The 25,847-nt window shown below is 53.4% G+C and overlaps 1 protein-coding gene across 5 annotated transcripts; it reads right to left on the reverse strand.

The window, feature by feature from the left end:
- Positions 1-6,413: 6,413 nt before the first annotated feature.
- Ptch2 (patched 2) lies at positions 6,414-25,479 on the reverse strand. 5 transcript variants are annotated; one of them, XM_021633377.2, is made up of 22 exons: positions 25,073-25,476; positions 24,427-24,619; positions 16,101-16,290; positions 15,938-16,007; positions 15,724-15,815; positions 14,785-14,980; positions 13,766-13,887; positions 13,525-13,672; positions 13,313-13,444; positions 13,068-13,223; positions 12,888-12,980; positions 12,394-12,519; positions 12,185-12,303; positions 11,728-12,076; positions 11,310-11,622; positions 11,081-11,223; positions 10,820-11,000; positions 10,427-10,707; positions 10,179-10,316; positions 7,579-7,721; positions 7,403-7,502; positions 6,414-7,180 (listed from the first exon to the last, which is right to left on the reverse strand). In XM_021633377.2, the coding sequence occupies exons 1-22, from the start codon at positions 25,142-25,144 to the stop codon at positions 6,989-6,991; spliced, it is 3,549 nt and encodes a 1,182-aa protein (XP_021489052.1). In that variant the 5' UTR covers positions 25,145-25,476; the 3' UTR covers positions 6,414-6,988. The 5 variants fall into 5 exon arrangements, 4 of the variants coding, with proteins under 4 accessions (XP_021489052.1, XP_060235737.1, XP_060235738.1 ...); XR_009590661.1 differs by lacking the exons at positions 6,414-7,180; positions 7,403-7,502; positions 7,579-7,721; positions 10,179-10,316 and having other exon boundaries at positions 10,648-10,707; positions 10,926-11,000; positions 11,310-11,397; positions 11,486-11,622; positions 25,073-25,479; XM_060379754.1 differs by lacking the exons at positions 6,414-7,180; positions 7,403-7,502; positions 7,579-7,721; positions 10,179-10,316 and having other exon boundaries at positions 10,493-10,707; positions 10,926-11,000; positions 25,073-25,479.
- Positions 25,480-25,847: the final 368 nt, after the last annotated feature.

Here is a 25,847-nt window from a genome sequence, read left to right on the forward strand (position 1 = left end):
GTTCTCTGTGTAGCCTTGGCTGTACTGGACTCACTTTGTAGACCAGGCCGGCCTCAAACCCACAGAGATCTGCCTGCCTCTGCCTCCCAGAGTGCTAGGATTACTGGCATGTGCCACAGGGCCCAGCGAGGGTGTTTTTTAAAGAGCTGCATCTGGCAGTGGAGGCCAGCCCTAGTGGAACCTGGAAAGGGATTGGGCTTTATGTAAGAAATGGGGAGCCATGGAAGGGTGCTATGCTGGAGGGTGGACTGGGGCTAGGTGCTACACAGGGAGAGCACACTTTACAAGCAGTTTGGGACTTCTCACCTCAGGCTAGATGAGGTCAGTGGCCACAACCGACCGTGCCTGGAGTGGTTCAGCTCTGACTATCCTTTCGTTGACACCAGTTGACTCCTTCATTCTTCAGGACTGCAACTGATGATGCAATCAGGGTAAAAACTTGCAGCACAGCTATGATCCTAAAAGGAACCACACCTTGTTCCAGGCTGATTAAGTGTTCAGAACTTCCGTGGTGTAAGATTGGAATGCTCTAAGTCTACTGCCACATTATCCGGGGGGCATCTTTGGCCTCTGCAATACCATTTATTGTCCTCTTTATAGGACGTCATATCTTTAGTGTTTTTGTTGTTGTTTGTTTGTTTGTTTGTTTGTTTGAGACAGGGTTTCTTTGTGTAGCCATGGCTGTCCTAGACTTGCTTTGTAGACCAGGCTGGCCTTGAACTCACAAGAGTTCCGCCTGCCTCTTATCTGAATGCTGGGACTACAGGTGTGTGCCACCTCGCCTGGTGAATCTTTTGAGATGTACAAATTTCTAGTTTCCAACCAACAAAAGAGCTCTGAGTATTGCCAGCCTCGGGCCTCTAGCAGTTCTGTCTGTAGTAACTCTGGCAACCTAATGTTTCCGACAATGTATCCTAAAAATTTAATTATTTTATCTTTTATTATTTATTTGATTTTTAAAGAGAGCGTCTCTCTGTGTATCCCTGGCTGTCCTGGAACTCCCTCTGTAGACCGCATGGCCTTAAACTCAGAGATCCACCTACTTCTGCCTCCTGAATGCTGGGATTAAAGGCATGCACCACCATCGCCTGGCTAAAAAAAATTTTTAAGACAGTTTATTTTTATTTTATATGCATTGGTGTTTTGCCTGTATGTGTGTCTGTGTGAGGGTGTCAGAAGCCCTGGAACTGAAGTTATGGACAGCTGTGAGCTGCCATGTAGGTGCTGGGAATTGAACCCAGGTCTTCCGGAAGGGCAGTCAATGCTTGTCACCACTGACCCATCTTTCTAGCCCCAGGATCTTATTTATTTTTTAATCTTTTTGTTGATTCTTTGTGAGCTTCAGATCAGGCACAGCAGTCCCACTCATTTCCCTGTCCCCCTGTGTCTGCCCTCCACCCTTCCAAATAAAAAAGACACAAACAAAAAACAAAGCATAGAAAATACTTCCTCTTGGACGCTGCAGCGTGTCGCAGTGTGTCTGTCCTACAGCTGTCCACACAGCTTCACTTGCAAGTGTTTATTGCACTGTGTCATTGATCTGCTTTGAGGTCTCTGGCTTCCATGACTCAGTCAATGCTGGATCCTCACGGGGACTCCTTCTGGTTATCCTGTTGGCCTGTGTCGTGGAGGTCCTTCAGTTGTGGGTGGCAGCTGAGCTGGGCAGCGCACAGGCTCTTTCTTGCCTGCACCACCGGAGCGAGCTCTCCAGCACTGCTCCGGCTGGCCTACCCAGTGCTGCCATTGGCAGGAGGCGGGGGCAGCTCTTCAGTCTCATGCCCTCAAGTCTGGCTCACCTGAGCCCACACCTCCAGAGGCAGCTCCATGCTGCCCAGTCAAGGCCCACTCCCTCGAGTACTGCAGCCACGGAGGGCGGGGTAGCTCTCCTGCTGTCACCTGACTACAGAAGGTGACAAGGGCTGAAGGGGGGCCATCACCCCGCCCATCTCCACCTCACAGCAGACAAGGGGTGAGGCCCCTCTCCCACGCCTGTGCCCACAGGGCCGGCTTTCCTGTGCCCCCTCCACAGGGCTGTCTGTCCAGGCAAGGTGCTTGGCCTCCTCTCCTGAGTGCTGCAGGTGTCAGGGGTGAGAGACAGACAGCATCACCTCTGTGTCTGCACCACCTCGAGGCAGAGTGTCAGGGCCAGCATTCCAGTGCTCCTGACCTCGAAACCCTAAAATTTTAATTTCTAAGTTATATTTGTGATAGGGTTTCTCTGGGTAGCCCTGGCTGTCATGGAACTCTGTAGACCAGGCTGGCCTGGACCTCACAGAAATCCACTTGCCGTTGCCTCCTGAGTACGGAGATTTAAAGCATGAGCCACATAATTTTTAATTATATGTGGCCCGTGTGGCCATTAATAGGTTTTCTCTGCCAACAACAACAACAACAAAAAAGCCAATTCAAGCCCATTTAAAAGTATAAAAGCAGGTTTATTTGGGGGCTGCTCTCAGGCAGATTCACTTGTCCCAGAGAATGAGATCAGACAGAGAGACAGAAGGGGGCCAGAGAGAGAGTGTACAAACAGGGAGGGAGAAATAACAGTGTCTGGATTATATAGAGAAGAGCCTCTGAGGGAGAAGAAGCCCAGCTGCTGGGCTGGAAAGCTCAGGGTAGAGGGTGGGGTCTGCCAGCCATGCCCTGCGTGTGTGTGTGTGTGTGTGTGTGTGTGTGTGTGTGTGTGTCCCAGGTGACTGTGGAGGACAGAAGTGTCCCATCTCCAGGAGCTGGAGTTATACACAGCTGTGAGCCACCTGACATGGGTGCTGGGAACTGAACTCAGGAACTTCGGAAAAACAGCAAGTGCTCTTAAGTGCTGAGCCGTCTCTCCAGCCTCCTAAATCTTGATTTCCGACTTCCTTTGTTCTATTACCACGAAAACTTCCCAGGCTGGGTGTGGTGGCCCATGCCTTCCAGGCCAGCCCTGTCTACAGGGCAAGCTCCTGGGCAGCCCAGGCTGTATACAGAGAGACTTTGTCTCAGAAACCCAGTCCTGGAGTGACTTGATGTGCTGGGGTGGGCCAGGAGGGGGAACTCCCCTTTACTGAAAACAAGGGGAGGGGGTTAGGGTGAAGAGGGTGGGAAGGAGGGACCAGGAGGAGAGGAGAGAGGGGCCTGTGATTGGGATGTAAAATAAATATATAAATTAAAAATAAGTTACAAAGAAAAACTAACCAACCAAACGAAAACAAAAAAGCTTCATCAGACTGTGAGCACTGGAGCAGAGAGTAACCTAAATCTGTGTTCCGAGGCCATGGTCACTCCTGGCCTTGCGCATGGTCACTTGCTGTGGTAGCGCACACCTTTATTCCCAGCACTCAGAAAAGCAGAGGCAGGTGGATCTCTGCGAGTTTGAGGCCAGACTGTTCTATGGAGCGCGTTCCACCCAGCACTACGTAGCAGGGTGCTGAGACAGAAAAGTAAACAGGAGACATTTGAGATAACAGCGTTTCTCCTACAGGTTCCTTAATTTCACCTGGGGAATGGAAATTTTGGTGTCTCTGTAAATACGTTTTGTTTTCATCCCAAGTGTGGGGTTTTAGCTGGGCTGTAGTTTGTCCACACCTGTTAAATGTCACGTGCGGGGCGTGATCTTTGCCAGCTGGTAACGGCCTTTCATTTGCGGCATGGAGAGGGGTGTGGTCTAGGACTCAGAGTATAAACGTGAAAGCCCAGAGAGAGAAGGCGGGATGTTCAGTGTTGACCTGTGGCCTGTGATTTGGAGAGACCAGAGATGGTTTGGCTGTTTGGAGCAGAAAGACTTGAGAGAAATACTTCAGGGCGCAGCAGCGTGGAGGAAACTGCCGGCTGTGTCTGTGGCTGATGGAGGTTGGTATAGAGCCCTAAAAGAGCCCCTTGACCCTGACTAGCAGGGAGAAATAAAGGGGTCTGGGCCCCTCTTAGTGGGGACTAACCTTTTCTCCCTCTTAAGGTTTGGGGGTTTGTGGAAGAGAGAGAGGTAGAGGCCTAAACATCCCCAATAGAGTTTTAAACAAGGTGGCTTTCCACTAAACACTTGAAGTCCTGAAAGGGAAACCGGGCTAGTGGAGGCTAGAGCAGGGTGGTTGCTGAGCTTCAGTCCAGATTGGGCCGCACAGTCAGAACTGTTGGTGACCCCTGCGGTCCCAGCATCCAGAAGGCAGAGGCAGGAGGATCGGGAGTTTAAGATCATCCTAGAGTGGATGTGAGGCTGGCCTGGGGTTCAGGAAACCTTGTAACAAACACAGGGAAATAAAATAGCGAAAGGAGCTGGGGTGTGGGTTGGTGGGAGAGCGTTCCCCCAGCATCCAGGAGGCCCTGGGTTTGATCCCAATACTGCAAAAAGAACCATAAGGAAAAAAAAAAAAGTAGCCACACTTCTTCAAGTTTGCTGGGCACGATGGTACGTGCCTGCCATGCCAACAAGGCAGCAGTGTGTCTGAGGCCAACCTGAGCTACACGGAGTTGAGGCTAGCTTGGCAATCTAAGAACCTACCCTAACAAACCAACTGACTAACGAACAAAAACAAAGTCAGGTGTGGTGGTGCCTCTCTGTAGTCCCAGCACTCTGGAGGCTGCGGCAGAATCAGGCAGATCTCTATGAGTTTGAATCCAACGAGGCCTACATAGTAAGACCCAGTCTCTAAATAAGTAAACTAAAAAAGCATACTCTGGTCTGACGCAGTGGCACATGCCTGTAATCCCAGCACTCAGGGAGGCGGGGGCAGGCGGATCTCTGTGAGTTTGAGGCCAGCCTGGTCTACAAAGCAAGTCCAGGACAGCTAAGGCTCCACAGAGAAACCCTGTCTCGAAAAACCAGAAACAAATAAAAAACAAAACAGCAAACTCTGGTATAATCTAAGTTTTTAAATTTACATATCTTTTTTTTTATTTTTTTCATATCTTTTATCTTATGTGTATGAGTGTTTTGCCTGCACGTGTGTTGTGTCCATGAAATTCAGAAGAGGACAGGAGGTCCCCTGGAACGGAGTTAGGGGAGGTCGTAAGCTGCCCTGTGGGTGCTAGGAATAGAATTTGGGTTCTCTGCCAGATCAGCAAGTGCTCTCACTCACTAACCCACCTCTCCAGCACCCAAATAAGTCCTGATTTCCCCATAAACAAGGTGGGTTAACGTTCCCGGATTGCTCAGCAGGTTAGTGTTAACTCTGTAGCCCAGGCTGGCCTTAAATGTGCAATCCTTCCTCCCTTGGGGTGTATTGCGCTCTAAAGGTGTATTACTGCCCAGGGTGCTAACCACCGAGCTCTCGGGCTTTTTCAGGGCCGGTTCCCCCTGTTCTTTTTCTTATCAGTGTGTGTGGTGGGGACAGGGAGAGGGAGAGGAGTCCGTGTGTGGTGTCCCCAGCCTGGCACACATGTGGAGATGAGAGGACAGCACCGGAGCTGGTTCCCTCCCCCTCTATGTGGGTCCCGGTGACTGAACCCCGTGGTCAGGTTTGCACCAGGGTGCAGCAGGCATTGTTATCCGTTGAGCCATCTCACCAGCCTGTTTTGTTGTTTTTTATTTTTTTCGAGACAGGGTTTCTTCTGTAGCCCTGGCTGGCCTGGAACTCGCTCTGTAGACCAGGCTGGCCTCAAATTCACAGAGATCTGCCTGCCTCTGCCTCCCTGAGCGCTGGGATTAAAGGTGTGCGCCCCACATTCAGTTTACTAAGCCTTTTTTTAAAACAGACCTTGCCTTATTTGTGAAAACAGCGTAGGGCACTGATCGTCCGCAAATAGTGTGTCACACTAGTCCATCTGTCTCCCATTGGCTGATAGAAGCCTTTTCTATGGGGCCCCCACAGGGGCCTGGGCACTCTGGGAGCCTGAGCTGTTGCTGCGGCCTCTGCCTTGAATCTTGGGCTTTGGTTGGTACAGCTTCTGACTCTTAGCCATAGCTTCAACTCTGCTTCCTAAGCTTGGGGTGAGCAATGAAAGCAAGATGGCTACAGCTGGGGTCTTTTGGCACCCTGGGCTTAACTGCCTTAGGCTTCCCAAGGGCCTTGACGGCCCCTGCATGTGCCCCCATTGCCTTTGCACTGTCTGCCTGCGTCTCCTTCAGGCACAACTCTTGTGCTTCTTGGCAAGCCGCACGTTCCGCAGGAACTTGGGCAGATCTTTTTAAGAGATTCATGTCTTGGTGACAGGGTTTCTTGATGCCATTTCTGTGCCATTTCAGGACTGGTGGTGTGTGCATTTCTTGGACCCGGCCATCCCTGCATGGTGACCCCAGGCTCCCAAAGCGCCTTATTAAACATTTATGCTGACCCCACTACCAAATATTTTGATAAAACATCAGCATCTGAAGTCTTTCCCACCCAAAACTGGACAAGCCCAGGATTTCAGGCCCTGACACCCTGCAAGCCACCTCTGATGGCTAACTTTCATGAGTCATCTAAGAAAAAAAAAACAAAACAAAAACACCACAGTCATTTGAAATGAGTTTGTATAGAATATATTTCACTCTTTAAAAATAAAACTTTCAGCAGTAATAGCATCTATATACAAAAATAAACCTCTTCACATAAATAATTTATATGGTAGGCGGTGTGGAGGGCAGAGGGCCTCCTCGGAGTCACCAAGCAATGAAGGGCCAGGAAAGGGAGAATGTGCTAAGGACCCTCAGGCTTGGTCTGCTGAGGTGACAGTGCGGGGCGGAAGGGGACAGGGCTGCACTGCAGGCGGAATGCAGTCTTCCTCCCCAGACTGGATACAGACATGAGCTCCCATGAGCCCTCCGTGCTAGGACGCTCTTGGCCAAGCAGTAGCTGTTCTCTTTGGGTGTCAGATAGGTTTGCAGTGGAGTCAGGGGAGGAGATGCAGGCAGCAGCATGAGGCCCCTCCGAGGGGCCACCCTGCATTTCACACCCCACCACTGCTTCCCAGCGGCTTCATATGGCCCTGTGGTGTCTCTGTGATTCCGATGCTCTTTCACGCAGTGGCTAGACCCAGTCCTCCAGAACCGAGGTTGCCAGGAGCTGTTGGCAGCTGGGGTGGCGGCCGGAGCCTACGTGGGCTCATCGGAGGCTGGGTGGGCGTAGGCTCCAGGCAGTGGTGGTGGGTGAAGGGCCACAGTCATAGAGGTAGTCACTCTGGCAAAACTCTGGGGCAGGGTGGGAGGCATGCTCCACCTGAGCCCGCCTCCCTGTGGAGCCGCAGGGTGTAGGGCCTGTGGGCTCTCCTTGTACATCTGAACCACCTGGAAGAGACACCAGCCCTGGTGAGCCCCAGCACAGTGCCCAGGTAGGTGTCCACCAAGCCGGGCTTCTCAACACTCCCTCCGCTCTGGGTCCCAAAGCTGCCACTCTCAGCTGACGGAGGGCCCTCTGCTAGCCGCTGAGGGCATTTGGTAATGGGTTTGTCCCCTCCCTTGCTTTTCCACCTTGTCCCTTAGGCGTGGGCAAGGCGAGAGTTTGGTCACCTGTGGTGGGGGGCCTAGGATGGAGAGCAGTACGGGCAGCAGCAGGAGTCCATGGAGCAGGCCCAAGAGGGTCAGCACTGTCAGCACCACAAAGAAGTACCTGGGAGAGAGGGCGGGTTGGCGGCCAGGCCCCCCGGCCAGGGTGGGCAGTCTCCCCTTCCTGAGCCCTCTTGTACCTTATGATGAAGTCAAAGCTGGAGCCAGCAAGCATGAGCAGACCCAGCAACGTGGAGACAGCGCCATCCGTCACAGGGGCGAGTGTTTGCTCTAGAGCTCGAGCTGCCCGCAGGTTCCGGCTACCCTGGCTGGTCAGGAAGCCCTAGGGAAGAGGCCTGGAGTTACTTCTCTCTGCCAATCATGCCCAGCGAAGGTTTTCCCATTCCGGGTGCACCCAGGCCTTTCCCCGCAGAAGGGAATGGTCTGGAAGTGTCTTCCATTGCGCTCTGTTAACGTTAGAGATGTGTCTGGCCACACAGCGCAGTGCCCAGGGAGGTGTCGATGGTGTCTGCTCAGTAGTTTTGCTCACTTTTAATCCCAGCTCTTAGAGGCAGAGGCAGGAGGATCTCTGTGAGTTGAAGGCCAGCCTGGTCTACAATGTGACTCCAGGCCAGCCAAGGCTACACAGAGAAACCCTGTCTTGAAAAACAAACAAAAATTGTTTATTTTAATTTTATGTGTATGGGTGTTTTGCCTGCATTTGTATATATGTGCAGTGCCTGAGAAGGTACAGATAGTTGTGAGCAGCCCAATGGGTTCTGGGAATTTAACCTGTGTCCTTTGCAAGAGTAGCTAAATTTTTTTTTTTTTTTTTTTTTGTACTGTGAATCCTTTTCTTCAGCACCTCACTCAGGGTAACATTTTAAGACAGGGTTTCTTTGTGTAGCTCTGGCTATCCTGGAACTCTGTAGACCAGACTAGCCTTGAACTCCTCCTGCCTCTGCCTCACGAGGGTCGGGATTAGAGATGTGAGCCGCCACTGCTTGGCTAACACTCTTTGCATTGTTGTATTCACTGGCTCCTCCCCGACCCTCATCTCAGTGCTGGGGAATACCTGACCCATGCCCTCACTCCTGAGCTTTACCTACAGTCTTTATTGTTTGCTTGAAACGGGATTTCATGTAGCCTAACTGGTTTCTGACTTCCTTCGTAGGCTGGCCTCAGACTTGTTACATACTGTGGATGAACTCATCCTCCTGCCTCTACCAAACAAGTTCTGGGATTATAGTCCTACGCTACCTCACCCGGCTTGTTTTATTATTTGATTGTTTTAGGCAAGGTCTTTCAGGTCACTATGTAGCCCAGGCTGTCCTTAGCACTGCTGTGCTCCTCCTGTCTTTGACTGAGTGCCCGATTACACACATGCCCTCAAAGCAGGCTCATATATTGTTCTCAGAATCCACTCTGGTAGGGCTGTGGGGATGGGAGAAGAAAGCTCTTTGTGGAGACTGGTTGGTGTGTTGGTGTTAGCTGGCCCATAAGTGTGAAGCTCTGGGAGAGTCCTGGACCTTTTTTGGCTCTTAGGCATTTGTTTCAGTAGAATCCCTCCTTCACCCCCACACTGCTCTCCATGCAATTCCTGATCCCCTCCATAGTAAAGCTACCTGAAAGAATGGTTGGATCCTAGGGATGAGGATGTAGCCTGGCATGGTGGTGAACCCAAGCATGGAGGAGGCAGAGGCAGGAAGATAAGGAGTCCAAGGTCATCTTCAGGTGGTAGGAGGTCAGCCTAAATTACATGAGCCTGGCTGAGGGGGAAATGTTTCCTGTCTTCCCAGCTTCCATTCTGTCTCCAAGCGACTCCAAACAGGCCTTCATTTCTTTCTCACTACAGACATGACCCTTCTTTATTTACTGACCATCTAGACTTAAGATCTAAGCATTAAGGCTGGAGAGGTGGCTCGGTGATTGAGAGCACTGGTGGCTCTTGCAGCGGACCTGGGTTCAGTTCCCAGCACCCACACAGCGACTCAACTGCAGCGTTAAGTCGGAGCCTTCCGTAAAGGCCGTGGCCCACTACGGCACTGTGTTTGCAGCCCTTTTCATTTTTAGTTCTAGATTTATTTGCGTGCATGAGTGCTTTGCCTGCATGCGTGTATGTACACTGTGTGTGCCTAATGCACAAAGACATGAGCAGACGGAGTTGGTCCCTTGGAGCTTTTACAGATGGTTGCGAACCACCATGTGGGCGCTGGGAATTGAACCATGGTCTTCTACAAGAGTAGGCAGACCTCTTAACTACCGAGCTATCTCTAACCCTTATTTTTATTTAGTGAGGTAAGAGCTTGCTAAATTCCTCAGGCTGGTCTTGAATTCTTGAGCTGTCTGCCTCAGTCTCCTGAGAAGTTGGGATTTCAGGTTTGAGCCACCATGCTCAAATCTCCCCACTTTACTCCTCCTCTTTGGAGCTGCTGTGGCCTCAGACTCATACTGTGGCCAAGGATGGCCTTGAATTATCTCACTGCCTCTATCTACCAAGTGATGGAGTTAGAAGTGTGTGCCACCATGCCTGCCTCTGGCCTTCCCAATTCTTTCTGCTGTTGTTGCAGTTAGGCAGTGTCTTACTATGTAAGAGTAGCTGGCCTGGCAATTCATAGATGGGGCTGGCCTCCGATTCCTAAAGATCTGCTCACCTCTGCCTACTGAGTGCTGGGATCAAAGGTGTGCACCACCACACCCAGCTTAAACATTTAAATAGTTCCTGGCACACAGAGGGTGATCTCACCATCTTTTGTTGAGAACTGGCCAGCTGGCCTTTTCTTCCAGGGCCTCTGCTTACCAGTGCAACGTGGACTGTGAATTCAACACCAATGCCTACAGAGGCCACAAGGATCACCACGGGGATGGCACTCAGCTTGATGCCCAGGAATCCCATGATACCAAAGAGCTCCACAGTCATCATGGACAGGACCAGCACCTGCGGAGGGCAGGGCTTACCCAGGGCTCCTGGCAGGAGCAGCATCAGCCTGGACAGGGCAGGGTGGGTTGCCACTGCGGTCTCTCCCACGCCACCCTGCAAGTACTCACTATGAGGCCAGCCGTCCACGGGCTGAGCAGCAGCACAGCACAGACAAGGAAGGTGCACACGAGCAAGACGCAGACCGCCAACAGGAAGCAGCGCCGAAGACCCAGATACTGCTCCCAGAAGAGGAAGGGGGAGCCGCTGGGGTAGGCGTGCACCCCCGCCTGGCCGGCCTCAGTGCATGCTGCCCGGGCCCCTTCGATGGCTTCTACGAAGTCTGCAGTCTTCTGGAGTCCATGCAGCAGGAAGGGGAACTGGGCAAACTCCAAAGGCTGGGCTGCAGGGACTACGGACAGGACAGAGGGAGGTGAGGGGAAAAGGAACAGTAAGGGGGATGGGGGGGGTGGGGGCCTGTGCGGGCTGAGGACCAGGCTCCGGCTGAGCTCCCCCGGACTCACTGCGAAGGTTCTCCCCAGTGGCATCGTATTTGTCGTGCAGCCATTCGGGAGGTGGGGGGTAGAAGTTGGCCTGGGAGGCTGCTAGGCCCAGGGGGTCACTGCTCACCCACACAGTCAGCCCCACGTAGAAGAGTTCTGGTGGGATCAGTCCCTCCTTGTCCACCAGTTTCCTTGTGGTCAGCTGTGAAGGCAGAGAAGGCTAAAGGCCTGGGCTCTGAGGTCTGGAGCCCACCAGTGCTCTTTGACCAGCCCACTCCATACCTGGTTGAAATCCAGAGGCTCCTGGGCATTCCCGGTTTGGATGAGCAGCTTGTAGGCCAGGGCGCCATCTTCAGAGCCATTGCGGTAAGAGTGGCGGGTAATACGTCCAGAAGCCCAGTCCTGGTCAAACGCAGCCTGGATACCTGGACACACAGGACGGGCCAGGATCAGCCTACAGCTCTTAAAGTGCCGTGAAGCGTTCCCACCTGTTGGTCTCTTGGCCTCTTACCTTGTAGCCAGCTGCGGTAGTAATGCAGCCAGGTGCGGGGTGCCTGGGTGGCAGGGGGGGGCAGCACAGCCTTGAGGGAACTGAAGCGCTGGTGCAGATCAAAGAGGGCGCGTTGGGAGTGGGCGTAGTCAAAGCCACCCTGTGTCACCAGGGCCACCTCGTACAGGGAGAAGTACCTGAGCTGGGCGCTCAGGAAGGCATGTTCCTTGGTGCCCCGAGGTACCACATCTGTCAAGGCCAGCCCGTCTTGCACCAAGGTGGCTCCATAGAGACTCAGGCCTAAAAGTGCCCCGAAGAAGAGAAGCACCAGGGCCTGTGGGGAACGGGAGCTAAGCAGGAGGCCCAGGGCTGGCCTCAAGCCCTCTGCCCTCTCTGGGCCAGATGTCCTGAGCCTCCGTTCTGCCCCACCTGGACTAACCTTGGCTTGTGTCTGGAGCAGTAAGGGCGCAAACTGATAGCGGGCAAAATGGGCAAGAGTCCAGTGGGCACAGAGCAGGGACCTGCAGGCCACTGTTGTCCCTGTCCCGTCCTCTTGGCCTAGAAGGTCCCGTGTGGACCCTCCAGGGCTGTAGAGTTCAGAGCCCAGTGGGTCAGAAGTCGGAGACAGCAGGTGGGCTTGAGGAGGCAAAATGGTGACGACGTGCTGGCTGCTGGCTTCGCAGTGGGTAAATGCCTGCACGGTGGCAGTCAGGTGGGCAGTGCCCACCGGTACTGCTCTGTCTCCTAGCTCTTGGGGCAGCATCTGAATGACCTGAGCAGAGCAGGGGCTGGAAGAGTCAGGGAGAGCCGGTGGGTCACGTGTTGAAATGCGGGGCAGGAGACAGGCAAGGGGGGGAGGTTGGGGAGGGAAAACCTCGGGCACGGAGGGACAGTACCTGGAAAAGCAGCAGAGAATGTCGAGGCGCTGGCGGTGGCGCCGGCGCAGGTCGAGGCTGAGGATGGCAGGGAAGAGAAGCAGGACTGCTGCCAGGTTGCAGCCCACCACTATGGCTGCCTGGGAAGGCGGGGGCGGGCAGAGGCAGGGTGAAGCAGCATTCCCCGCCCGTGCCCGCCCCCGCCCACCTGCTCACCCGCGAGGCCTCACCTGCAGGGAGAAAGCCCGCAGGGCCGGGATGGGAACCAGGACAGCCATGAAGAAGGCAACCATGTTGTTGATGGAGGTGAGCGCCACACTGGTGCCTGTGCGTCTCAGGCACTCGCCCATCCGCTCCTGCCGGGACAGAACGGGCACACCCATAGGTCACAGACGACTGTGGGGCGTCAAGGCAGGGCAAAGGGAGGCTCAGGAACTTGGCAGAAACGGAATCCTGATGCCACAGCAGCCAATATTTGCTGGGTACCCTGACCGGGGCACGTGCCATTCCATGCACCTGTCCTGAATTACATCTCGGGTCCTGTGTCGGCCCTCAGGACGCAAGCACTGCTATCCTCACTCCCATTTCTATACTTATATACGTTTGTGCCTTTTCTATGCACAAAAAGGTTAATGAGCCAATCAGACAGGATGACTCAAACTAAGAGGCTTTGAACCACTTTGATGAACTTCGGATGGGCCCAAGCTGATGGGTGGGTCCTTACTGGGAGAGGGGTGTCAGGTGGGACCTTTGTAAAGGCATGAGCCAGCAGGAAAATGTCATCCACGCCGATGCCCAGAGCCAGGAAGGGCAGCACCTGGAGGGGCAGAGCGGGGAATCAGTCACCGGAAGGACTGTGTCACCCGGAGACCGCCCTGAAGGCTACCCTGCCCCGTTGGTTTACCTGAGTGGTCGCAGCATTGAAAGTGATGCCAAGAAGGGCACAAAGCCCAAGGCCTGAGGCCACTGCCAGGGCCACCAACAACACCCCGGCGAGACCCACGGCGCCCTGGGACTGGGAGCAGTCCCACCGGAGCAGGGTTAGGCAGGCGTAGGCCAGCTATGGGGGGAGAGGACACGGTCTCAGACGGGGTTCCCAGAGTGGACGCTCGCTGGAGGTGCAACGAGGCCGCTTCACCCGGGACCCACCATGAGCAGATAGCCGCCTGCCACGCGGGCCCCGCTGACTTCAGAGAACTGGCGCAGTATGTCCTCCAGGGTGGTGGAGGAGAAGGCGTGGATCTTCTGCGAGGCGTTGGCAGGCAGAGCCTCCTGGGCTAGCTGGAGAGACGGGCCGAGTGTGAGGAGGGGACAGGAGGAAGGAGGGGCCGCGGAGAACGCCTTCGTCCCGGCCCACCGACCTGCACAAAGCGCCTCTGCCAGGCCTGCAGCACCGCGCCGGCCTGCTCCTCGCTCCAGCCGATGTCATGTGTCTGGTAGTCGCCCCGGAAGTGCTCATACAGCTGCCGGGGACTCATCAGCAGGAAGGTGCTCTGCAAGGCCTCGGCCCTGGGGGGGGGGGGGCGGCACGGGGGGGGGGGGTCAGAGCGTGACTCAGTGTGGATTCCTCCCCTCCCCCGTCAAGTCCTGGGGGAGGCCCACCTCAGCAGCTGTCCTTGGAGATCTCTGGCTGTGCCTCCCAGGAGCAGTTCCTCTTGCCAGTGCATGAACTTGTGGGAGAAGCCGTGGCAGCCCCCACTCAGTTCTCGGGCCACATTGGGGGCCTAGAGGGGAGCAGAAAAAGGTTTACGAGTCTTTAGAATTTTAAAAGTTGTGTGAGTGTGTAAAACTAAAACTGGGCGGCTGGAGAGATGGCTCAGTGGTTAAGAGCACTGTTTGCTCTTCCGGAGGTCCTGAGTTCAATTCCCAGCAACCACATGGTGGCTCACAACCATCTATAAAGGGATCTGGTGCCCTTGTCTGTCACTAATATACATAAAATAAATTAAAAAATTTAAACTAAAACTGGATAAAGCCCTGGGCTTGTACCTCCAGGACCCATGCCTGACTCTTCTGGCTTCTCCAGGGAGGCATATATGCAAATAGGCAACACACCCCCTAAAGCAAAGCAAAAGCAGGGTGTAGACTTTAATCCTAGTACTTGGGAGACAGAGGCAGGTGGGTCTCTGCGAGTTCCAAACCAGTCTGGTCCACACAGTAGGTTCCAGGCCAGCCAGGGTTGTACAGTGAGACCTTGTCTTAACCCTGCCCCCTCCCCCACCAAACCAACCACACAACAACAAAGCCAAATACTGAAAAACAAAATGAGAGGCCAGGGGACTGCAGAGAGAGCTCAGAGCTTAAGAGCACTCGCTGCTCGCCCTTCCAAGGGGCCGAGTTTGGCCTCCCCGACCCATTTCCGGCAGCTCACAACTGTCTGTCAGCCCAGCTCCCGACACTCACATGCACATTCAGGCACATAAACCTACATACAATTTTTAGAAGAAGGTTATTCGTGTGTCTTGAGGGTTCTTTAGAAGTGCATGAGACCGGAACGCTCAAGTGTGCACGTACGTTTGTGTTTCCAGAAAATGGAGATGGGCAGAGCGCCTCTCAGAACAGAAACACAGGGAAGACAGAGGGACGGGAAACTGTCTTGGCAGATCCGGCCAGGAACCCACCTGCCTGCTGAGATGGTTAGGGGCACTAGGTGGGCAGTGCTGGTCACCGGGGTCCAGGCAGGGTCGTCCCACATAGGCCTGGCCCACCTGTGCCTTGTCGAGCAGCTCCCGGAAGCCCTCCAGGGAGGCGAAGGGGCCCAGCTCCTCCAGCAGCTGCTGGGGGTCCAGGTTGGTCCACTGGATATCGGGGCGGCCCCTGGGGAAAGCCTGTGGTTAAAGACGGTCAGGAAATGACGCCTGTCTGGGCCCGCTGCTGTGGGGCCCTGCTTCACCCGCCCACTCGCCCTCAAAGGGTGACCCTAAGGAGAGAGTGCAAGGCTCAGCTTGCCTCAGCTGCCAGGCTGCACCCGCACACCAGGCTGCAGCAGTGAGCTTTGGACACAAGGGACCCCGGGATAAGTGTGCTTGACATATGGACAGGTCCAGAAAAGCCTCACAGGGAGTCTACACTAAGACGGCTACCCTAAGCTGGGCGCGGTGGCGCACGCCTGTGACCCCAGCATTCTGGGAGGCTGAGGCCTGCCTGGTCTACAAAGTGAGTACAAGACAACCAGGGCAACACAGAGAAACCCTGTCTCAAGTAAAAACAATAAAACAAAAATGATGTCTAACAGGCTTTTTTTTTTTTTTAAGTCCAAGCAACACCTCAGCCAACAGTCAGCTATATGTGAGCAGGAAAGTCTCAGATCTTAGCCTGAGGATCTATGTGTTCTTGTGTTCTGTCTAAACCAGACAGGCCCTCCTTCCCTTCGGAGGAGGAGAGGCAGGTGGAGCGCCTTGGGCAGGCCGGGCTCTCTCTGATCCCTCCTGGGAGGTAATCGGGACTTGGCGAGGCTCTCACTATCCTTTTCATTCATGCCCCCACACCTCTTCGTGCTGCGGGGGAGTCCCTGGCGGGAGATAAAACAGGGCAGGGGGGGGCAGCGGGGCGGCACTCACGGCAGGTAGGCGGAGCCCCCCTGGAGTTTGGCTCCCTCCCAGAAGCAGTCAAGGGGGGTGAGGATCACACACGGGAACAGCTTCTCAATCATCTGCCAGGGACACCCCAGGTCTCATCACTCTTGCCCCTAGGATACCCTGTTATCCTCCCAACACCCACACCCTTCCCACCGAACCTCTGCCCGGCTCTCAGAAGCAGCCCTGGGGTACTCACCCGCTCAATCATTCCATTTTCAATAAGGGGAACCCCTGATTTGTAGCAGATTTTGTTCAAATCCCAGGACCTGTAAGAACCAGGGCCCAGGTGCTCAGGAGGAGAGGGAACCCTGTTCCTGACCCTCCACACACGCCCCGCCCAGGCCCCCTGTCGGACTTACTTCCCATAAAGTGACACTGTTACTTTACTGGCTGCGAGTGCTGCCTGAAGGTGAAGGCTGAGGGCCTCGGAGGTGAGGACGTTTTCCCCCTCCCGGCGTGCAGTCTGAATCAGCATCTGGGACGTGTAGGCAGCCTCCTCCCCCAGCTTCTCTTTGGTGTAATGCAGCTCTTGGCTCACCCGGCTGTCCACTGCCAAAGCCAAGAGAAAGGGCTGGGAGGAGGGCCCAGGCAGACCGGAGCTCTGGGAAATGGGGTCCCAATCTCTGAGGGCCCCAGGTTAGGAAATGCTGTGGAAGAGTCTTTGCCTTTTCCTTGGTGGCCTTACTCAACTCCCCCCACCCCCAAATCTCATCTCCTGCTCCTCTTCTCAGGAGAGCGGAGAGGCCACAACTTCAGGACTGTATGGTGGCCTAGAGTTTAAGTGTGACCCACAGTGGCTGGGGTTCAGTGCAAAGGCTTGAAGATGTGAACCGGGTGTGTCTCAGTGGTAGAGTGCCTGCAAAGGATGTGCACGGGGGGCCCTGGGCTCAGCCCCCACCCCTGAAGCAAAAGGAAAATCTCAGTGTGGGCTGGGCTTGCGTGGTTGTAGGGACATCCACAAGGAGGCCCCAGTCCCTCTCTGCTTAGCTGGGCAGGACAAGGAGGAGCCACAGGGGTCTGTGGGGAGCATTCACTAAAAATATGGTCTAGAGGCTGCTTCCAGTCAGCCCGGGGCAGCGACGGCAGCACCTGGGAGTGATACCCTGCAGCCCGAGGGCAACAGGGAGGGTGGGTCTTCGGGGCGATGGCCCCTGGCCTCCATGCCTTGGCACAGTTGAAATCAAGGGGGCCGAGAGATCCAGACACCCTTCCCCAGCCTCACCGTGATGAGAGGCAGGCCTGTCTTGACTTCCTTGATCCCAGCATCCCTTTAGTTTTACATCATGCTAGCCATGGAACCACACTGTACAACCGGGACGTGAGAAAGGAAGGGATTTTTTTTGTTGCTGTTTTTGTTTTTTGAGACAGGTTTTCTCTGTGTAACAGCCCCAGCTGGCCTTGAGCTCACAGAGATCCACCTGCTTCTGCCTCCCAAATGCTAGAACTAAAGGCATGAGGCACCATGCCTGGCTAGGAAGGGACATTTTGAGGTGACATGCCTGTGACTTGGAGGAGGGGAAGGGCCAGCAGGGTCACTTTGTGGATTTGGTCTGCTCTCAGACTACCTGCCTGGAGGCCTTTCTTGCTAGCCACTGTCCCCCTCTGGAATCCAGATGCACAACTCCACTTCACCTGTTCCCCACTCTTTTCTTTCTTTTTTTTTTTTTCTACTCTGTGTAGCCGAAATGGTCTCAGACGTGGGACTGTCCTCCTGACTCTGCTTCCCAAGTGCTGGGATTACAAGTGTGTGCCACCATGCCTAGTAGCCAGTCCCCTCTTCAAGACCGCAGGCCTGTCCTCACTCAAGCCTCTGTTAGCTTCCCAATGCGGATTTACACACATGCTCCGTCCTTTGCCCTTCCTCGTGAACATCCGGCACAGCCACACCGCTTTCACACTCACTCTTCTTCTCATCCCCCTGACTGCCCAGGTCTACATTGATTTATTTATTCCACCAGGCTTGGGTTAGCGGCTGCCACACAGAAGGAAGGCGGGAAGGGCAGAGAGAAACTACCCTGTGAGAACACGGAGGCATGGGAGAAGAAAGAAACACAGTTACACTGGCAAGACTAGAGAATCCTCAGGACAAAATGTGGACAGAGAAGGACAGACATCAGCTGACAAGGCTGGTGCCCGATACCAGGGCAGAGAGAGCGCGTTGTACTCGGGAGGAGGAGATAGCTTCAGACACTAGAACAAAGCTATCTTCAGGCCTGATCCCAGGCCCTGCTTCTAATAGTCTGCGTCTTGGCAGATTACTCTCTCTGAGCCTCAATTTTCACTTTTAAAATTTATTTTAAAATATTAAAAAGATTTTTAGGTATATTTATTCCATGCATATGGATGTTCTGTCTGCATGTTTGTATGTGTAACGGGTGCATGCCTGGCGCCCTTGGAGGTCAGAGGAGGAAGTCAGATCCTCCAGGACTGGAGTTACAGATGGTTGTGAGCCACCAAGTGGCTGCTGGGAATCAAACCTGGGTCTCTGTAAGAGTACCCAGTGCTCTAAATTACCAAGCCACCGCTCCAGCCCAATTTACTCATCTTCAAAGTGAGGCCGAATGTGATGGCTCATTCCTGTAAGCCCAGCACTTCAAAAGCTGAGGCAGGGGGACTAATGTTGAATTTCATGGGCTTCCCCAGCCTGGCTATACAGTGAGCCCCTGGTCTCAAAAACCAAACCAACCAAATAAACGGAGGTGCACACCTTGGTAGGATTAGAATAAAGGCAGGCAGGATGGAGAGATGGCTCAGAGGTCCCAGCAGCCACATGACAGCTCACAACCTGTCTGTAACTCCAGTTTCAGGGGATCTGACGCCCTCACACAGGCAAAACACCAATGTACATATAATAAAAATAAATCATTTTTTAAAAAAGGAATGAAGGTAGGTAAAAGACCTAGGAAATTGCCTGGCACTAAAGGTGCAGATAAGGAACTGTAGCGATTAATTGCTAGGAGAGAAAAGACATGACAGAAAAAGGAGGGAAACTGGGAGAGAGAAACAGCAGCTGGGAAGAAGTGGGAGGAAGGCGGGAGCAGAACAGAAAATGAACACATCCGCCAAGGACTGGTTCCTTCACAAAATGGAATATTAGCCAATGTAGACATTACCTCCCAGGCAACAGTGTGTACCAGCCAAGTGCTCTGTCCTAGGATACCTGCCCCTAATCATATATATATATATATATATATATATATATATATATATATATATTTGTTTGTTTGTTTGTTTTGTTTTTGTTTTTTAAGGCAGGGTTTCTCTGTAGCTCTGGCTGTCCTGTACTCGCTTTGTATACCTCTAACTCACAGAGATCCACCTGCCTCTGCTTCCCCAAGTGCTGGGATTACAGGCATATGCCACTGTGCCTGGCTCTTCTTTTTTAAAGAGGTCTCTTGTAGCCCAGGCTGGCCTTGAACTTGCTCTGCAGTTGAGGACAACAGTGAACTGATATAATCTTCCTGCCTCCTGCAGAGATGAGCATGCCTGCCTAAAGGCAGCTCGGGGAATTGAACCAGGGCTTTCCGAATGCTAGAAAAGCACTGTGCCAACTGAGCCATACAGCATCTGGGCACAATGCCACTTTCTTTTTGTTTTTTTTGGCAGTGGGGCCTCGTATAGTCCAGGCTGGCCTCAAATTTTCTATGTGGCTGAGGACAGTGCTTAAGTAGCTGAGGTAGGATCACTGTGAGTTTAAGGCCAACTTGAACTACTGTGTAAGATCCTGTTTTAATAACAAAACAGTAATAGATTGTTAGCTACTAAATTAACAGAAATTTAAAAATTGACAGCCTTTCTGGATTATAGAGGTCCACTGTGGAGCGTGCTTTGGAACGCTCTTTCAGTACTGATGCTTGAAAGTACCAGTCCGAAAATTGTGTCTGTCAGAGCCTAAGAGCTATTGCAGAGACTCGGAACAAGGATTACTGTAGGTTCTGCACAGAGGCCCAGATGATCTGATGTTTTCATTATCTGACAAGCCAGCAAGAGCTGGCCCATGAATTAGGATTCACTGTTAAAGGTTTGGAGTTTTGATACTGTTAAGAGAAAGCTGGGTAGGGGGCAGGAGAGTTGGCTCAGCTGTTCTTTTCAGAGGAGCTGGGTTTGATTCCCAGCACCTGAACAGTGGCTCACAGCTGCCTGTGAGTCCAGCTCCAGGGGATCTGGCATCTTCTAGCCTCTGCAGGCACACGGCAAGCATGTGGTGCTCAGACATACATGTAGACAAACACCCGTGCACATAAAAAAACAAACAAACACAAGAGTGAGACAGCAAAGTGCCATAGCAGCGCCGAGTAAGTAACTGAACCAAATGGTGGAGGGCCTGGAGGAGTGTGTTCGGGGCTCATGTCTGAGCCTTTGCAGGATCTGAGAGGAAGCAAAGGACAGGAAGACTCCAAGCAGGAACTGACCAGCAGGCCAGAATTCTATGTATCCCAGGGGGCGATGTGGAGGCAGACTCGAAGGCCAGGCTGATTTGGTTCCTTAGCCTCTTTGCTAGCAGACTGGTTTCACTAGCCATCCTCCAAAAGGCCGATGGCTATGGACCGGACTCCTAACTCCTCTCTAGCACCACAGAGTGAAACCACATTTTCCAAGGAGCCAATCGCAGAATCGTGTTGCATTTTGTGCATGTGTGTGCCTCTTGTATGTGTGTGAGTGTGTGTGTGTGTGAAGGCCAGAGGTTGATGTCAGGTGGTGTCTTCCTCTAGCACTTTCTGTTCTTTGAGACAGGTTCTCTCACTGAGCCTGGAGCTCACCATTTTTTGTTATATCGGCTGGCCAGTAAGGCCCAGGCTCCACTTGTGCCTACGCTGCCCGTGGAGTTATAGATGTGTGCCCCATGGCGTCTGCATAGGTATTGGGAACTCGAGGTCCACGTTTGTGTAGCAAGCCTAAGGGGCACCTCCCAGGCCTAGTACTTTATCATTGAGACACCATTTCAGTAAGTTGCCAAGACTGGTTTTGAATTCACTCTCTAGCCCAGGAAAGTCCTTGAACTTTCGATCTCGCTTCCCAAGTGACTGAGATTACAGGCCTATGCATACAGGCCCAAGGAGATGCAGGGCTGGGGACACGGTTCAGCTTGGCATGCTGCGGTCCCCAGTGCCACATAACCGAGTGTGGCGACACACATCTGTGATCTTAAGAGGACACGAAAGCGGGAGAACCAAGGCTGTCCCTCACTATGAGTTTATGGCAAGCCTGGACTACACTGTCTAAAGAAAGGAAAAAGGACACAAGATAGAGAGAATCCTTTGTCTTTCTCTTTCTTTCTTGACTGGGTCTGCCTACGTTCCCTGGCTGGCCTAGAGCTCTCAATAAGAACCCTGCCTCTGCTTCTAGCCATGACCCACCGTGCCCGGGTACAACTTTTGTTTCCCACTATTGTAGTTTGTCGTCATCATCATCATTATCATCATTATCATCATCATTATCATCATCATTATCATCATCATCATCATCATCATCATCAATGTGGCCCAGACTGGCCTTGAACTCACTATGTAGCTGAGGCTAGCCTTGAACTCCTGCTTCATCTGCCCAGTGCTAAAATTATAGGTAGGTGCCAGGAAGAACAGCTTCTTGGGATGAGCCTGAGGACAAAGTCTCATGTGCTGAAAACAGAGGAGAAAGAAGGAACCTGGGTCCTGGCTGATGTCCCGTCTGCTAGACTAATCGCCCAAGAATTCTCTATTGCCAAATTTCCTGCTACAACAATAAAACCCCAGCCTCTTCCTTCCTGTTCTGTGTGCCCCCTGTCTTTCCCTTTCATGTGGCTACGAGGACTCCAAATGTATAATTAGCAGGGTTTTGTGGAAGATTGAGAAGGTCTTAACTATGGCACCATCACAGGGTGGAAAGGATAGTTAGCTGCGAGAGATATTAACAAGGAGGAACCGATAAATGGGTGAAGACTGGGACCAGCCCCCAGGGATTTAGCTCTGAGCTGCTGTGGGCTCCACCAACAGCTGGGTGATCATCCCTCCCTTCACCATCAAATGGCTGCCCGCCCCTTATCTTCAAGTGAGGGTGCAGGCTATCCTTTGCAGTTTACTGTTTGTGTGTGCATGCATGCAGCTGTCCATGTCTGCGTCCACATGAAGAAGGCAGGAGGGGATCAGGTGTCCTTTGACGCTGCAGCTTACGACTGTGCGTTTGTGCGTGTGTGAGAGTGAGTGTGTGACACTCAGTTTGTTACGTGGGTGCTGGAATCTGACTCTGGTCCTCAAGACTGCACAGCAAATGCTCTTAACTACTAAGCCGTCTTTTCAGTCCCTCCACCTCGTTTTTTGAGAGGCGGTTTCTGCCTGAGCTGGAGCTCACCGGCTAGACTAGCTGGCAATTCTAGAACCTGCCTGCCCCACTCGCCCGGTGCTGGGGTTTCGGGTGTGCGCTGCCACGCCTGGTTTTCACATGGGTGCTGGGGTCCACACTCAAGTTCTTAGGCTTGTACAGGAAGTGCTTTAGCCACAAGCCATCTTTCTGGCTACCAACTTTAGAACCCCTCTGCCCCCTTTTGTGGTTTATAGGGTTTCTCTATTTGTTCTGGAACTCACACTGTAGACCAGGCTGGCCTCAAAAGCAGAGATCCTCCTGCCTCTGCCTCAGGAGTGCTGGGAGAAAAGGCGTGCGCCATCACTGCTGGGCAAGCCTCTTCGTTTTGATCAGGGAAGTGGTGTTTGATCCCTAGCCCTCGCACCTACCCCCCAAAATCAGGAGAGGCAAAGGGGAACACGTCATCACATTTATAGCCAAGGAGGGTCCCGACCTCTGTTTGAACCTTGCTAACCAAGCAGGCTCCTAGCAAAACGAGAAACAAGGAAGTCTCCTCAACTCTCAATTTGATCAGCTCCTCCCTGTGAAGAGAGCAGACTCAACTATGTCCACATAGAGAAAAGATCACACCACGATCACTGCTTTTGGACAGTGATCCTACTAATCTCAACACAGAGAGGTCTATGGCAGGAGGATCCCAAGGTCAGGGTCACCCGGATGACATAAGGAGGCCATATCTCAAAAGACCCAGGACCAGCCACCATCCTCTTACACTGCCTTCCTCAGAACCACCACAAAAACCTAGCAGTGACTAGGACAGGAGAGAGATGAGCGGCTGTGGCTGTCCAAGCCAGAGTTTAACAGGGGAAGATGTGGGGAATGCAGAAAGAGGAAGGGCAGGGCACCGGAGGGAGACTCCCTCTCCTGTGGCAGGGTATTCAGAAGTCATTTGGGACCACCCAAGCAGCAGCGGTTTGTGTGGGGGCAAGCATCTCTGCATGTGTGTACATGTGTGTCCTGATGCTGGGGGCAGGCTGGCAGGCGGGGAGAAACATCTGCTCTGGACCCTAGGGCTGTGTTAAAGAGTGTGAACGCTTAGGAGTCTGCGGAGGGCTGGGGGTGGAGATGGGGTGTGGGAGCCCAAGATGCAGGAAGGCTCCAAGGAACATCTGCTCCGTATCCGAGGACTTGCCAGCATTTGAAATAACTCGAGGGTGTGAGACTGCGACCTGGGACCTGCCTTGGGAACGGGCCAGGGCTGGGGAGGTCTGGGGAGCCCACAAATGCAGATTTCCCAGGGAAGAACAGAGCAGACGCTGCCCTCGTGGAACAGCTGCCGAATGAAACCAGGCGTCGGGGAAAGAATAGAGGCATGCTGAAATTCTGAGTTGCTTAATGCCTCCACTAGGAAGTGAGGATTTGATCTCGTTTGACCCTGACTATTGCCTCAAAGTCTAGGCTATTTCTCCATTAAATGGCTGCAGGGGCCTGGGTGCCTGAGATTTCTGCTCAGAAGCCGGGTCAGATAGGTTGCTCAAGGTTTCCTATTCCTCCAGACCTAACTTTTCTTTTTGCCCTTGCTTTGCCTCCTCCCCTCCCCACGGCATCAGGGATCAAACTTAGGGTCTTGTGCACGCTAGAAAAGCAGCCTGCCATGCTACCCAGCCACATCCCCAGTAATCTTCCTTCTGTCTGTCTCTCTCTGAGACAGGCTGTTGTCGAATTGCTAGACTGAAAGCAGTTATCTTGCTTCACCCCCTGAATAGCTAGAATCACAGCGCTAACTTCCGAGTTTTCAGCGAGACGTCTCTCCCTGCTAGCCAACACAATAACACTTTGCTTTGTTTTGTATGGAACTTATCCCAAAACATATTTTACTTTCCTTGGCTACTGAAAAAAAGAATGGGTCTTGTTCCATTTGTGAACCCTGATGTACAGTTTAAAAAAAAAGGCTAGCTATAAATGCTAAATAGACACACACGAATCAAAGACAAATATTCCAGCTGGGAGCAGCTGGGAGGTGGTGGCACACACCTTTAATCCCAGTGCTCAAGAGGCAGAGGCAGGGGGATCTCTGTGAGTTCAGGCCAGCAGCTTATTTACAGGATGATACAAGTGTCCATGTACGGGTGAGAAAGGAGGGTGTGAGACCTGGATACAGTTGATGGCAGAGACTTAATTGCCTAGAATGCACAAAGCCCTGGGCTCCACTCACAGCACTGTGGAGACTGGGGGAGAAATAGGCATTTTCCAAATTGCCCAGACATACAGGCTCTCTCTGATCAGGAGATGCCCCTCTAGATCCTTGACCAGGCCTGCCGGCCAAGATCAGGAGCCAGCTCCTCATCCTGATCTTGTCTTGGGCTCTGTATACCAAAGCAGCTATGGCCAGTGTTGGTAACTCACCTTCTACCCAGAGCTGTTCCAGGTCTGTCTCAATAATGGCCACTCGGAGACCCAGTGCTAGAGCCCCAAAGGCCACCAGTCCCAGGAAGAGCACTTTGCCACAGTGTCTCTGGATCTTGCACCCCAGGGAGAAGAGCAGGCCTTGGAAGTAAGCACGAAGCCAGAGAGGAGCCTGCAGGCTCCCAGCTAGGATCTGGGATGGGAAGAGAAGGGTCAGCCAGGTGTCAGCGTAAAGATGTGGAATCCTTCCCCTTTCTCCCTCTGTCAAGCGCGACCTGGTCTCCTGACTTCTCGATGCCTGCATCCTGGAAGCAGCTACAGATAAAGGCTTCACATTTTGAAGACTTAACTCTCTTCCCCTGTGCTTGCTCTATAAGCACACCTGAGCATGCCCACCTCCCCTTTTGGTGAGCGTTGTGAGCTCCGAACACATACTAGCTGTCAGTTGGGCACAGGTGAACCCACAGGCATGCTGTTTTCACTGACCAGGTAATAGGAAATAAATAAGTAACACACCACTGGCTAACTCTCACTTGTCTTCAAACACAGGGCCAGGAACACTTGACGTGTAAACACCACACACCCCGCGGAAGGACGTTCAAGTGACAGACACGGCCCTGCTTCTTCCAGCTTCCCCTCTACTCACCTGAGGTGCTGAGGCCCGAGCTGGAGGTGTGTAGCTTGGAGGCAGCTCTCCAAGGGACAGCGGCCGAACCATGCTAGCGAGGATGGGGGGCGCGAGCGCCCCCGACCTGCGTTATCTGAGCGCTTCCATTGGCTACCGTGGCCCCTTGTGCCGTCGGGTCGTGGGTGAGACACGGGTGCAGACGCAGAGAAGCAGCGGGGAGCGGCGGTGCGGGGTGGTGGCGCCGAGCCCTGCTGGGTCTGTGCTCCGCGTGTGGGTGGGACCGGCCGGCTGAGAAGCGCCTCACAGCTCAAGGTGGCAACTGTGGCTCTCGGGAAGCAGCAGGAGCCTCAGAAAAAGTAGCTGGCCGGGGCGACGCCCTCCCATTGGCTGAGGGGGACGCAAATTACCCGCCGCCCTGCTGCCGGATCTGTTGCTAGGTGACGGCGCCGCAGGGGGCGGGGCTGGAGACCACCCAGGCAGGGCCACCCCTTGCCTCGCCTCCCCGGCTCGGCTGCCGGCCCGCGAGGCCCTGAGGAGCGGAGAAGGGAGGGGGATTCCGGAGGCGCTAGTCGCCGGCCAAGTGTGAGGAAGGATGTTGAGAAAGGGAGTCTGCTGGTTCCCTAGGGCCAGCCTTTCTTCCCGACCCAGCGCGACCCCGGAGACCTCCTTCCCACTCTTTCCATGCAGGCCGGAGTCATCGCTCTAAAATGCGACTCTCACGATTGCTCCAAAGCCCAGAGCCCTGCACCATCCAAACTTTAGCTAAAGCTTTTTCGCTCCTAAGTGCCTCACA

Source organism: Meriones unguiculatus, chromosome 3, assembly GCF_030254825.1.
Source record: "Meriones unguiculatus strain TT.TT164.6M chromosome 3, Bangor_MerUng_6.1, whole genome shotgun sequence".
Taxonomy (NCBI): domain Eukaryota; kingdom Metazoa; phylum Chordata; class Mammalia; order Rodentia; family Muridae; genus Meriones; species Meriones unguiculatus.

What these genes read in the sequence shown, in the direction of transcription:
- Ptch2 (XM_021633377.2), bottom strand. Translation starts at nt 25,144, where the DNA reads ATGGTTCGGCCGCTGTCCCTTGGAGAGCTGCCTCCAAGCTACACACCT. An exon ending in CGTGGACGGCTGGCCTCATA is followed by an intron (nt 10,317 to 10,426) that starts GTGAGTACTTGC and finishes TGCCCTCCGCAG; the next exon opens with GTGCTGGTCCTGTCCATGAT. An exon ending in TCACAGTCCACGTTGCACTG is followed by an intron (nt 7,722 to 10,178) that starts GTAAGCAGAGGC and finishes CCTCTTCCCTAG; the next exon opens with GGCTTCCTGACCAGCCAGGG.